The sequence below is a fragment of the Heterocephalus glaber genome, unplaced genomic scaffold, assembly GCF_053883595.1.
Source record: "Heterocephalus glaber isolate CG9 unplaced genomic scaffold, H.glaber_assembly_v1.0 deba00000594, whole genome shotgun sequence".
NCBI lineage: Eukaryota > Metazoa > Chordata > Mammalia > Rodentia > Bathyergidae > Heterocephalus > Heterocephalus glaber.
In genome coordinates this window covers 10,562,586-10,575,553 of record NW_028258151.1, presented here as the reverse complement: position 1 = coordinate 10,575,553, position 12,968 = coordinate 10,562,586, and the positions used below count along the sequence as shown (strand labels likewise).

The following is a 12,968-nucleotide window of genomic DNA, read 5'->3' as shown; positions in this document are numbered from 1 at the left end:
TGGTACCGGTGCCTGCCTGACAAGTACAAGGTCCCAAGTTTGATCTCCAGTACTCAAAAAAAAAAAACTATAAGTAAAAGTATATATTTAAAGATGTTTATAACAATCATTATATCTGGGGAGGGAAAGATCAAAATAAAAACAGCCCTAGAAATTAATGTTTGACTCATAGATCCATCCGTACCATGGAGTAGTTTGTAACTTATAAGCATAAATTAGCACTATACTAGTAGATTTTTAGGAATTCCCAGTATTAGTTACGGGATGAGAAAACTAATAGGCAGCAGGAGTCTGTAAGATGACAGTAGTTCATAAAACAATGACATTCCTCATGTAAGTTTATTTCTGTATATCTTTGTAAATGATTAAGCATAGAGAAGATTGTAGAATACTTTTCTTTTGGAGATAGGGTTTCTACATAGTTGAGGCTGGGCTTGCACTCACTTTGTAGCCTAAGCTGGCCTCAAACGTCCAGTAATCCTGCTTCAGCCTCCTGAGTTCTGGGATTACAGGTGTGGGCCGCCATGCCCAGCTGTATTTGTAAACATGTTATATTGAAGAATAGAGTGGACAGAACATAACATTAGAAAAAGTGTATGTGGCGCACACCTGCAATCCCAGCACTTGGAAAGCTGAGGCAGGAGGATCACTGTGAGTTCAAGGCTAGCCTGGGCTACATAGTGAGACCCTGTCTCAAAAAAAAAAAAAAAAAAAAGTATATATATTGTGATCACATTTTTGCTTTATTACGATATATGAATGTTTATATAAAATGAAAAATACATAGAAAGTAAATGTTCTTTGGGGCCGGGGATTTAGCTCAGTGGTGCTGCTGCCTGCCTCAAAAGTGAAAGGTCCTGAGTTCGATTCTAGGTACCAAAAAAAAAAGAAAGTAAATGTTCTTTTACATTTATTGTCACAGAAAGATGGTTATAATTTGGTTTTGAGAAAAATTTTAAATGTTAATACAGGACCTTGTTTATGGTAGAAGTTTCATAATTCACACTGAGGGAAGAAAAATGTTCATATGAGTTGATACAAAATTTTCCAAATAAATAATAAATAGGAAAGTTGCAAGTTAACTTTTTAGAAGTATTGATTTTTGGTTGTCTGTAGTGAAGCTTTGTTTTACATTTCAGGAAGGTGCAGATGATGGACACAGCAGCAGCCTTCCTCCTCAGGTCGTTCAGTGCTTCGCATGTCCAGATTGCTTCCTTCTTTTCAGCAGAAAGGATGACTGTTTGAAGCATATGTCTGGAAAGAATCATTTCCATCAGAGTTTTAAACTAGGTGGTATGTTAATAACTCTTCTGAAAATTATTCAAACACCTTAATCTTTGCTAATTCATCAGACTTCTTGGATTAGTCTCTTTTTTTAGTACCAGGAATGGAACTCAGGGCCTTGTGAGGCAGGTGAGGCACCACTGAGCTACATCCCTGGCCCAGATCATTATTTTTTATTTTTTATTATTTATTTATTTATTTATTTTTCCAAAGAAGACATACATATATTGGTACATTCTCAGTATACAATACAGTTACATTCATCATTGGGATCTTGTACCTTTACATGAGTATCTTGGTTCTTATGTTTTTCCCCTTCCTTTGCCCTCCCTTCACTCCCTCCACCCTTCCCTATCTGCAAAGACCTTGTTTCCATTTTTTTTCCTCTTCTCATATTTTTCCCTTTCCCTTTTTTCCCTTCCCCTACCCCTCACAATTCCCCTGCTCTTTTAGACCTTTTCTTCCTGTTACACAATATCAGTTATACATTTTTTAAATTACAATATTAAGATCTAGGAGACATTACCACAGATTTTACAGAATTTAAAAGGATATAGAAAGCATATTACAAAAATCATTTTTGAAATAAATTTGACAACTTCTAAGAAGTACCTCGGAAGACTAATGAAACTAACTCTGGAGGAAATATAAAATTTGAATAGCACCTATTAAAGAAAGTATATTCCTAGCTTGGAAACCTACCTATATGACAACAGCGTGCTCATAAACATTTTAACTGATAAATAATATCAAACAATTAAAGCAGAAAAAAGAAAGAACACTTCTCCCCTCATTTTAGGAATTCAACATTGTGCTAATCCTAAAACTGGATAAAGATAATAGAAGAAAAATGTATGAACATAGGTAGAAATTTGTTTAACAAAACAAACTATTGGAAGTCAGAGGATCATTCTTTTTTAATAGTGCACAGTTGGTATACAGAATAATGGGTTTCCTACAGCATAACATACCTGGATCAGATCGCTCTTGAAATTACTTATCCTCATATTAGTTTTATAAACATAAAAGTGAAAGATCTGTGTTTTATTTATTATTAATTTTTTGGTACTGGGGAATTGAACCCAGAGTCTTACACATACTAGGCAAGGATTCTAGTACTGAACTATACCCCAGCCCTTTTTATTTTATTTTGATACAGAGTCTTGCTAAGTTGCCTAGGCTGGCCTTAAACTTGGAATCCTCCTACCTCAGCCTCCTTAGTAACTAGGATTACAGGAGTTTGCTGTCATGCCCAGCTTTAATTCTTATTTCTTTTAAAAAAGATTTCAGGGGCCGAGGATTTAGCTCAGTGGTTCCACCGCCTGCTTCGCAAGCACAGGGACCCAAGTTCGATTCCCGGTACCAAAAAAAAAAAAAAGATTTCAGTATTTACTTGTACCCATAAGACTCACTTACTTTTAGAAGTGAAGAGAAAATTGGAAAGAAAACATTTACTCAGGATAATATTTTATTTTTTGGTACCAGGGATCGAACTCAGGATTTTGCGCTTGCGAGGCAGGCGGTGGAACCACTGAGCTAAATCCCTGGCCCAGGATAATATTTTTGTTATATCCATGACCTCTAGGAAGTTGGGTGTTTCTCTGCCATTAAGACTCATATTTTTATTTGTATGTAAGTTATCCTTTGTATTTAAGGCTACAAAATGGCTTCTTTTAGGTTTTTATTACATAAAATTAGCGTCTTTTACTTTGTTCAGATGATGTTGAGAAAGGTAAAAAAGAGAAAGGTTGGGCCATCCTGTGTTCAAATGACTTTGAAGTTACAGTTTATCTTGTCTTTCAGATGACAAGGGAATAGCACGTCCAATACCATTTCCATCTTTTGCAAAGAAACTTTTGATCTCTCTGTGCAAAGTTGTTCCCTTCCAAGTGAAGTGTGTCACCTGCCACCAGACACTGCGATCCCACATGGAGCTCACTGCCCACTTCAGGTTTGTACAGGTCCAGTCTTCAGCTGAGAGAGTTGGTTCACCAGTCAGAGGAGTCAGCATATGCTTTCCCATTCATTATTTCTCTCCTTTGAAAATGAGAATGTACATTTTCCCAGAAATTAGACAAATTTAGCATAGTGAGAGGAGTTAGAGGTATGGGGGAAAATGGATATATTCATATTACTATGAATGTAAATAAGCTAATAGTTCTAAGCCGTGTGTGTGAGTTGAGAAGAGAGTTATAAAAGCACCTCGTCTTAAGCTAACCAGAATGGAATGTATTATCTATATCGGAAAGATTAAGTGTCAGTGAAAGGCTAAATTTATCAAGTGATCAGAAAGGATTCCAATATGATTTTTCTTTTGTCTTTACAGTGGAAGATTTTAAGCAATACACCAGACTGTGGAGAATAGCATAATGAACCCAAGTGTACTTTACCTTAGCTTCACTTGTTAATCAACACATGACAGTCATGTTTATTTCACATTGCTACCTCTACAAGTTATTTTGAAGCAAACTGTAGATATCATTCCATCCATAAATACTTCAGGATATATTCATGAATAAGGATTGTTCTTTTAAAAAAAAAAATGGCTATAAAAAAATATGGCTGTAATGCCATTATCCCACCTTAAAAAGCAAATTTTGTAATATCAAATACCTACTCAGTTATTGGGATTTCCTGGAGATTTTGTCAAGCTTTTTATAGTTGGTTTGCTATAATTGTGATCTAGAGCCTGTAGTTTGCATGTTGATGCTGTTCTGTCTCTCTCCATCCCTCTCTCTCAAACTAAAAGTTTATTTTCTAAGTGATACAATTGCATTTGTTTAATAGGCACAATTCTCACAAACCTTTAAGCAAAATAATGTTCTTAATAAAACAGGCAGCAGAATCTAACAATCAGTAGGCTGGTTCTCAAACTTACATTTCATGAGTTTCAATGTTGGTCGTGCCTTTTAATTTTTTATTATGAAAAATTTTAATTACATGAAGTACACAGAACACTGTGACACCCAGGTACCCAGCAGCAGCCTCAGTAGATATCAACACTGCCATGGAGCTTTTTGTTTTGTTGTTTTTGACAGTACTGGGGATTGAACCTAGAGCCTTCTCACTGAGCTGCATCCATCCCCAGGTCTTTCTAAAATGTTTTCTTATGAGAAGGAGCTTGGAAAGTCACCAGGTTGCCCAGGTTGGATTCAAACTTGTGATCCTCCTGCCTCAGCCTCCCAGAATGCTGGGGTTGTAGGCATGGCTTTATTTTATTTCTGTTTTTTTCTTTGGTACAGGGGATCGAACTCAGGTCCTTGTGCTTGCGCAGCAGGTGGCGAAACCACTGAGCTAAATCCCCGGCCCCATGCATTTATTTTTAATTTATACTTCTGTATATTCCAAACTTCCTTTATTTTTTAAGATTCTTTGTTTTTTAAGGTTAAGTGTACCTTCATTGAAGTGTGCAAATCTTAACTATTACAGTTTTGACAAGTGGATGTCTCTGTTTAGCCCATACATTAACTAACTGTAATATATATTGCTCCCGTGTCTCTTCCCAGTCACCCCTCGACAGTCTCTGTTCTGATGATTTTTATCTTTACATTAATTGTATCACCTCTACAAATGCATGTAAAGGCAATCATGTTGGCTCATCTGAGATTTGTCCATATTGTTTAGTACCTTGTTCCTTTTTATTAGTGGACAATAATCTGTTATATGAATATAGCGCAACTTGTTCATCACATCAGTATTGATGAACTTTTGTGTTGTTTACAGTTTATAGCTATTGGGGTAAAGCTGCTATGAACATTTTGTGCAGGTCTTTGTGGGCATAGGTTTCATGGCTCGTTTAGGAGTAGAATTGCCTGATCGAAAATAGGTGTGTATTTAACTTTATAGGACACTACTAAACATTTTCTCCCAGTATACATTCCTACTAGCAAGGTATTGATTTTATCTTTGCTAGCATTTAATGCTGCTAGACTTCATTTCAGCTATTGTGTCTGATTGTGATTTTAATATGCTGGTTCTGTGTGTGTGTGTGAGACTAAGGATTGAACCTAAGGGCTTTGTGCATGCTGGGCTAGTATACTACTGTTGAGCTACATCCTCAACCCTTTCTATTTTTATTTTGAGGAAGGGTCTCTTTAAGTTGCCCATGCTGGGCTTTAACTTGTAATCCTTCTGCCTCAGCCTCCCGAGTAGCTGAGTAGCTGAGATAATAGGTATGTGACATTGCACCTGGCTAATGTTCTTTTTTTTATCAACAATGATGGACACTTTATGTATTTGTGGGCCATTTGTATATATTTTTGTTTGTGAAGCTCTATTTAAGGCATTTTGTCTGTTTTTAAAGTTGGATTGTTTACTGTTTTAATAGTGAATTGGAGTTCTGTATATATTCTAGATAGGAATCTTGTTAAATTTGTATCTGGATTATAGGACTTTGTAGAATATATGTGCTGTAGTTTGGAAATGGATTCCACCCCAAAAGTTCTTGTGTTGTAAGCTTGGTCCCTGCAAGTGGTGGGACTTTAAGAACTGGCCATGGAAAGTAATGAGATTATGAGGGGACCCTGTTGGAGGGGTTCATGCCCGTCTCAAGGGAGGGGCATGGTCTCATGAGACTGCATTAGTCCTTCTAGGAGGAGGTGTGATGAATCAAGGTCCCCTCTCTTTTCTCACAAACACTCCTGCCTACGGTGTTAGGATGGAGCAGCAGGCCCTGGCTAGATGAAGCCATCTGATCTTGAACTTCCCTCCTCTAAGCTACATGAACCTCTCTTTTGGAAAAAGTACCCTGTTTCAGGTATTTTGTTATAGCAACACAAAATAGACTAAAATCATATGAATTTTCCTGAGTGTATTTACCCAGCCTATGATTTTGCATATTCATATTGTTGATTTTTATCTCTTGATGAGCAGAATCTTTTAATCTCATTAAGTGTAGGCTTTGCTGATTCTTATTTCAGGAATGTATTTTATTTCATTTTTTAAAAAGTGTCTGATTTTTATGTTTATTTATCTGAATTTTTTGTTGATTTAAAAAAAATAACCACCATTTTATTTCACTGGATTTTTTTTCCTCCTTTCGTCTGATAATTTTTGTTGTTTGCCCATTTTTTAGTTCATTAATTTCTGTTCTTTAACACAATCATGATGGGGTTGTAATTTGTGTCTCACTACAAGGCGGCTTTTACCACCAGTGGTTCAAGCCAGTGGGAACATATTAAACTTTGTGTTTAATTTGCTTATCTTTTCCTGGTTTATTAAGGTGGAAACATAGATTGACTTTGGATCTTCTTTTGCAATGTTAAATACATTTAAAGGTATAAATTTCCCTGTGAGCACTGCTTTCTCCCAATTCTACTGATTTTCATAAAGTGTGTTTTCATTTTTACTTAGTTAAAATATTTTATCCTTTCTTTCCTTAAACAGTTAAACGTAGAATTACTGTATGACCTAGGAATTTCTATTTATAGGAATATAGGCAAGAAAAATGAAAATATTGGTCTACACAAAAGACTTTTACATTGTTTATAGCTGTGTTATTCATAATACCCAGTAATTGGGAACAGTTCAAATGACCATGAACTGACATATGAGTAAACACAATGTGGCATATCCATACGATGGAATACTATTTGGCCTCAGGAAGGAATTAGATACTGATACATGCAAGAATCCACTTACTGTATAATTTCATTCATACAAAATTCCAGAATAGGCTGGGGATTTAGCTCAATTGTTCCAGTGCTTGCCTTGCAAGTGCAAGGTCCCGAGTTCAATCCCCAGTACCAAAAAAAGAAAAAAAAATTCCAGAATAGGAAATCTTAGAGACAGAAAGTTATAGCATAGGGCTCAGTGATTGGGATTGGGAAACATGGGGATCAAAGGATAGCTGAAGGGTCTTATGTGCTGCGGTCTTCTGAAATTGACTGTGTTGATGGTTGCACATGCTTGTGTTGGTCTTTCTGAGTCTTGTTCTTTAGCATAAAAGCAAATATGGACAAGGAATATTCCTGACATAAAATTAATCTGTTCTTAAAGAATAAAAATGAGATTGCCTAGAAGCTTATCACTGTTTCTCCAAATAGTTTAATTATCTCAGTGTTTAAGATATTCAGATGATCAGTCAATACATTTGATACTGATTTTACTGTTCTAAAGTTTACCTTAATATTTTTTAACCTTTTCTAGTTTTAACCTTTTCTATATGGATTAGAAACAAAGTATAGGGCCGGGGATTTAGCTCAGTGGTTCCTGCGTCTGCCTCCCAAGCACAAGGTCCTGAGTTCGGTCCCCGGTACCAAAAAAAAAAACGGAAACAAAGTATAATTTGTGATAATTCAGATAATATATCATTAAATCACCTGCACCTATTGAAAAGTAATTTTTAACACTTATTTATATATTGTTTTTAAAAAATTTCCTGTCATAAAAAGCAGAGATGATATATTAAGAAAATACCTTTGAAAGAGTTTTTTTTTCTTTTTAAATCCAATTTAGGGTTCGTTGTCGAAATGCTGGACCTGTAGTGATAGCTGAGAAAAGCATTACCCAAGTTGCAGAAAAATTCCTATTAAGAGGTTATTGTCCAAATTGCAACCAAGTCTTTGTGGATGAAACCAGCACCCGAGCTCACAAGCAGAATTCAGGACACAAAATTCGAGTCATTAACTCAGTGGAAGAAGCTGTCTTACTTTATTGCCATAGCAGCGAAGGGAATAAATCATCTGACTTGAATTTACTGTTAGATCAACCAAAAATTTCATCCCTTAAAAGATCTGTGTCTGTTATAGAACCCAGCTCACAGGACTGCAGTATCATTCCAAAGAAGAAGATGAATTTGGAAGATAAAAGTCATGAAGATGTGCTTTGTGTCCAGAGGCAAAAGTCAGTAGTTAAAACTTGGTTTTGTGAATGTAATCAGCGATTCCCAAGCGAAGATGCAGTGGAAAAACATGTTTTCTTAGCAAACACAATGTGTTACAAATGTGTGGTCTGTGGAAAGGTGTGTGAAGATTCAGGGGTTATCCGTTTACACATGAGCCGGATTCACGGAGGGGCACATTTAAATAACTTTCTTTTTTGGTGTCGGACATGCAAAAAGGAATTAATAAAGAAAGATACTATTATGGCACATGTAACTGAATTTCATAATGGGCACAGATACTTTTATGAGGTGGATGAAATAAAAGATGAAACTTTGCCATCACCCTCTGTGGTGAGTAATTTGACTGCTAACAAACCACCTTCAACTATTACTGTTGTTGATCATTTTCTGACAAACAGTCCCCCAAGGGGTAAATGGCAATGCAGAATTTGTGAAGAAATGTTTGATTCCCAAGAAAGTGTAAAACAGCATTGCATGTCTTTGACAAGTCACCAGTTTCATAGATACAGCTGTGCTCATTGCAGAAAGACTTTCCATAAGATCAAAACATTACACCGACATTGCCAAGATGAACATGACAATGAGATAAAGATTAAATTCTTCTGTGGGCTTTGTGATCTTATCTTTAATGTGGAAGAAGCATTTCTAAATCACTATAAGGAATACCACAGCATAGATTATGTGTTTGTGTCTGAAAAAACTGAAATTTCAATTAAAACTGAGGATGATTTTCCAGTTGTAGAGACCAGTAACCTGTTAACGTGTGGTTGCCATGAGAGTTATATCTGTAAAGTCAACAGAAAGGAAGATTATAGCAGATGTCTCCAAGTCATGTTGGATAAAGGCAAACTGTGGTTTCGCTGCAGTTTGTGTTCAGCCACAGCACAAAGTTTAGCTGACATGAACACGCATGTCCAACAGATACACAGGGAAGAGGAGAAAGGTGAAGAGAAGCAACAGTATGTAGTTAAGTGTGGCATTTGCACCAAAGCATTTCACAATCCTGAGAGTGCTCAGCAGCACTTTCATAGAAAACACGCCTTCTTACAGAAACCGAGCCTGGCTCATTTTGCACCTGAAAAGGGAAACATATACAAGTTCACTGCCAGTGCCTCACATACAGAGGAGAAACTGAAACAAGCAGTGAGCTGTCCAAAAAATCTGGATATGAAGAAGGGAGCTGAAGACGACCCAAGCTGTCAGACCATAGGTATGGATGTATCACTTGGCTAATTCGTGAATTAGTGTAGAAACCCACATGCACGTACCCAGCGTTTTTGTGAGTTAATGATCCAACTTTGAAGGAAGAAATGGGATGGAATGATGTATTTCATCAATTACTGCAGTATGTACTTCTAAGGGATTTGTATCCCTCCTCTTCATTCATCTACTTCCCAAACTTAAGGGGAGAAAGAAAGAATATGTTAGCTTTAAGGGACATATATTTTAGATCTCATTTTCTGTTCTTTTACAAAGGACACCAGGATTCTGAGAGATGAAGGAAGTTGATAGTTTTTCTAAAAGTCAGATTTGATAGCTATTCTGGACTTTATCATTTAGGTTTTTCTTACGTATTTAAGTTCATTAAAAAAATAAAACAACCTGGGCATGGTAGCACCCATCTATAATACCAGCACTCTGGAAAGCTGAGGCAGGAGGATTCTCAAGTTCAAGCCCAGCCTGGGCAGCTTAGTGACTTCGCAAGACCCTGTCTCAGTATAAAAAAAAGCTGGGGATGTAGCTCAGTGCAGAGGTCCTCGGTTTAGTCCCCAGGACTGGGAAAACAAAGCAAAAACAAAAACCCAGATGAATTCTTTTTGTATATATTTGGCCTTGTTCTTTAAGTATTAGAAATCTTAAAAGTAATTTCAGCATTTGTGTATTTTTATGATTTACTTAGAAGCAAAGCTTTAGCATAGAATTAAATACCAATTAAAGTTAAAAGTGGTAGCAAGAGAAATTGAAGTGTAAATCTCCTTTTTTATACTTCCTTCTTCCTAACGATTGAATTAAGTAGTTAGTGTAATATTTTTGTTTTGTTTAGAAGTTTAATTTTTTTAGCCTGTTAATTTTAATTCTATACCCTTTTAAATAAATGTTAGCTCTTGGTGAGTTATATGGAATATGGAATGGAGACAACCAGAATAAGAAACTCATGCCTAATGAAATATTTTAATGAATCACTGAGTTTTTGTTTATTTTTACTTATTTTATTTTTTATAAGTATTGTGAAATGAAGTCTTGATGTATAGCCCAGGTTGGTCTCAAGCTGTGTGCTTAGGTGCTCTTCCTGCAATCAGCCTCTTGAGTGGCAGGAACTCTGGGTGTGCCCCTGTATACCCACCCAGCCAAGAACCAGTGGAGCTTACAGGCTTGCCCTGTAGCTTAGGTAGGGTCAGCATCAACTTCAGTCATGGCGTGTCTTCCCTGAGAATGGGTTAAATCATGTATAGTCTAGTTAGATCTAGTGCTCCTGTGAGGCAGTGGCTACATCACGTTGTCTTGCTGTATTTTGGGGAATTTGTATTAGTATACGTTTGATAGAAGATGATTGTAATATCTAAATCTAGAATTACTGAGGACTTGCATTGTAAGGTGGCTTCGAAACAGGAGAGGATGGCCATAGTATATTTGAAAGATCTTCTGTTAAGAGTAGAAGCTATTGGGCTGGGGATTTAGCTCAGTGGTTTCGCTGCCTGCTGCTGTGCAAATGCAAGGACCTGAGTTCCAACCCCGGTAGCAAAAAAAAAAGTAGAAGCTATTCATTCTTAAAATAATTTAACATTTTAATTACCACTACCAGAAGCTTTAAATCCTTGTCAGTGTGGAAAGTATGAAGCAGGGGAAAAGGGAAGGAGATGAAAGGTAGGAAATGGGCTAAGATGAAACTAGAGCATGTGAAAACAAAGGTGTGTTATGGTGTTACTGTACCACCAGCACCTGTTTCCAGCATCACTTCATATCAGGGTTATAGGTCATCTTATTTCTGTTTTGAGGGTATTTAATCATAGAGCCAGAGGGCTGCTAATAAATGTCTAGATTAGAATAATAGATTAGAATGGTGGCACGAGCATGTTTAGTGGGTAACTTCGAAAGTATATGTTGATGGATGGTACAAGTTCTTGTTATTTGGTGTTAAAACTTTTATAAATGACTTTTTAAAAAGCTTTATGATCAAAGGCAGGTATTTATTAAGAAGGATGTATAATTCAATGTGAGATATTCTGAATATTTTTTATCTAAGTATAAACTGTCATGTACAGATTTAGGTTTCATGAAGATTCTAGATAGAAATGAATAATGTGCAAAATTTATATTTTTACATATTAGGCCTCTATATTTTAGGCTTGAGAAGTTGAATGTTTTTAGCAAAGTCTTAACTGAATGTTTTTGTGTTCTCAGAGGAAGAAGTTGTTGAGCTTCCAGATTTGGATTTCCTGCGAACCATGACTCATATAGTCTTTGTAGATTTTGATAACTGGTCCAACTTTTTTGGTCATCTACCAGGACACCTTAACCAAGGAACATTTATTTGGGGCTTTCAAGGTATGGTTAATAAGGAAAACACTTGAGACCCCCTCTTCCCAGAATGTGATTTAAAATGTTCCTCTTGAACCTTCCTAAATGGAACATACAAATACAGTGCGAATATTGTTACTTTGCATTATAGTTACCCTGCTAGTATATTTTTGTTTTTACATGTCTTCCTGGTAAACTTTACTATTTGGTGATTCAGAGTTTGTGTTTCTTTTGATACGAATTTTCAAAGGCTTTATTCAATGGCTGGCATTGTTGCTTGGTTTAAACAAGGTTACTGATTAATTCTCTTTTCTCCCTTCTTAAATACAAGCAGGCTGAAAAGTTATAAAATATGTTTCAATTTTAACACTAATGAAAACTAGAGTTAGCTTTTGAACTTTGGTTTATTTGGTACAGGACTGGTGTCATTTTGAGCATGCCACAACTGCCTCTGTAGTTAATGCTTGCTGCTTATAAGTATGCAACTTCAACTAAATCTTTTTTTTTTTTTTTTTTTGGTACCTAGGATCATACTCAAAACCTGGTACTTGCAAGGCAGGTGTGGTGCTGCTGAGCTAAATCCCTGGCTCTCAGCTTAATCTTTCTACAAACCATTGACTGGACCTAGGAGATTATTTGGTTTACAGATGTTTACTATAGTGACAACCTGATACAGTTCCTATTGAGGAAACAGCATGTAAAGAACAGGATTGGGATTAAAGATGGAAACATACAGACCTGAAGAAATCAGCCAGTGTAATGTTTTATTAAGTCTAGCTGTGATGGTTCATTAGAAATTCTGGCTTTGCCTATCATTTCTGTCCCCTCCCCAGGCTTGGCATATTTGTAAAAACCACGACTTTTGCGTTCATATAGAATGATGCCATTAAAAGACACATTACTTTTGATTCTGCTCAATGTTCCTGTGAGTTTTAAGATAAATAGGTAGAATTAGGAAAGTTGATCTACTTTCCCAGGACTGTAAAACAAGGTGCTGGTGCCTGTTGTAGAGCCAAATTCATCTTCATTCTAACCTAGATATTACTTTCTCTTAGGAGGAATGCTTTTCAATATGTGTGTCTCCTTCATACAGGTGTTCAGTCTTTTCCTGTTTGACTTTCACTTAAACCTATTTATTTCTGAAATAAATAGGAGGAAACACCAACTGGAAGCCTCCACCCAACTGTAAGATCTATAATTACTTGAACAGGATTGGATGTTTCTTCCTTCATCCTCGATGTAGTAAAAGGAAAGATGCTGCTGATTTTGCCATATGTATGCATGTGAGTCATTGTTTATTCAAAGCCTGAATCTAGGATCC

The 12,968-nt window shown here is 36.3% G+C and overlaps 1 protein-coding gene across 7 annotated transcripts in view; it reads left to right on the top strand.

Moving 5' to 3' along the window:
- Znf451 (zinc finger protein 451) overlaps positions 1 to 12,968 on the top strand; it is a 99,596-nt gene that overhangs the window by 67,513 nt on the left and 19,115 nt on the right. For 5 of the 7 annotated variants that reach the window (XM_004846100.3, XM_087204934.1, XM_004846099.3 and 2 more), the window contains 5 exons: positions 1,140 to 1,293; positions 3,088 to 3,235; positions 7,741 to 9,338; positions 11,531 to 11,674; positions 12,800 to 12,930. In XM_004846100.3, the coding sequence (XP_004846157.2) occupies positions 1,140 to 1,293; positions 3,088 to 3,235; positions 7,741 to 9,338; positions 11,531 to 11,674; positions 12,800 to 12,930 (2,175 nt within the window). Of the gene's footprint in view, positions 1 to 1,139; positions 1,294 to 3,087; positions 3,236 to 7,740; positions 9,339 to 11,530; positions 11,675 to 12,799; positions 12,931 to 12,968 lie in introns of those variants that run through there. The other 2 variants (XM_021259390.2, XR_015448832.1) reach the window with 2 other exon arrangements.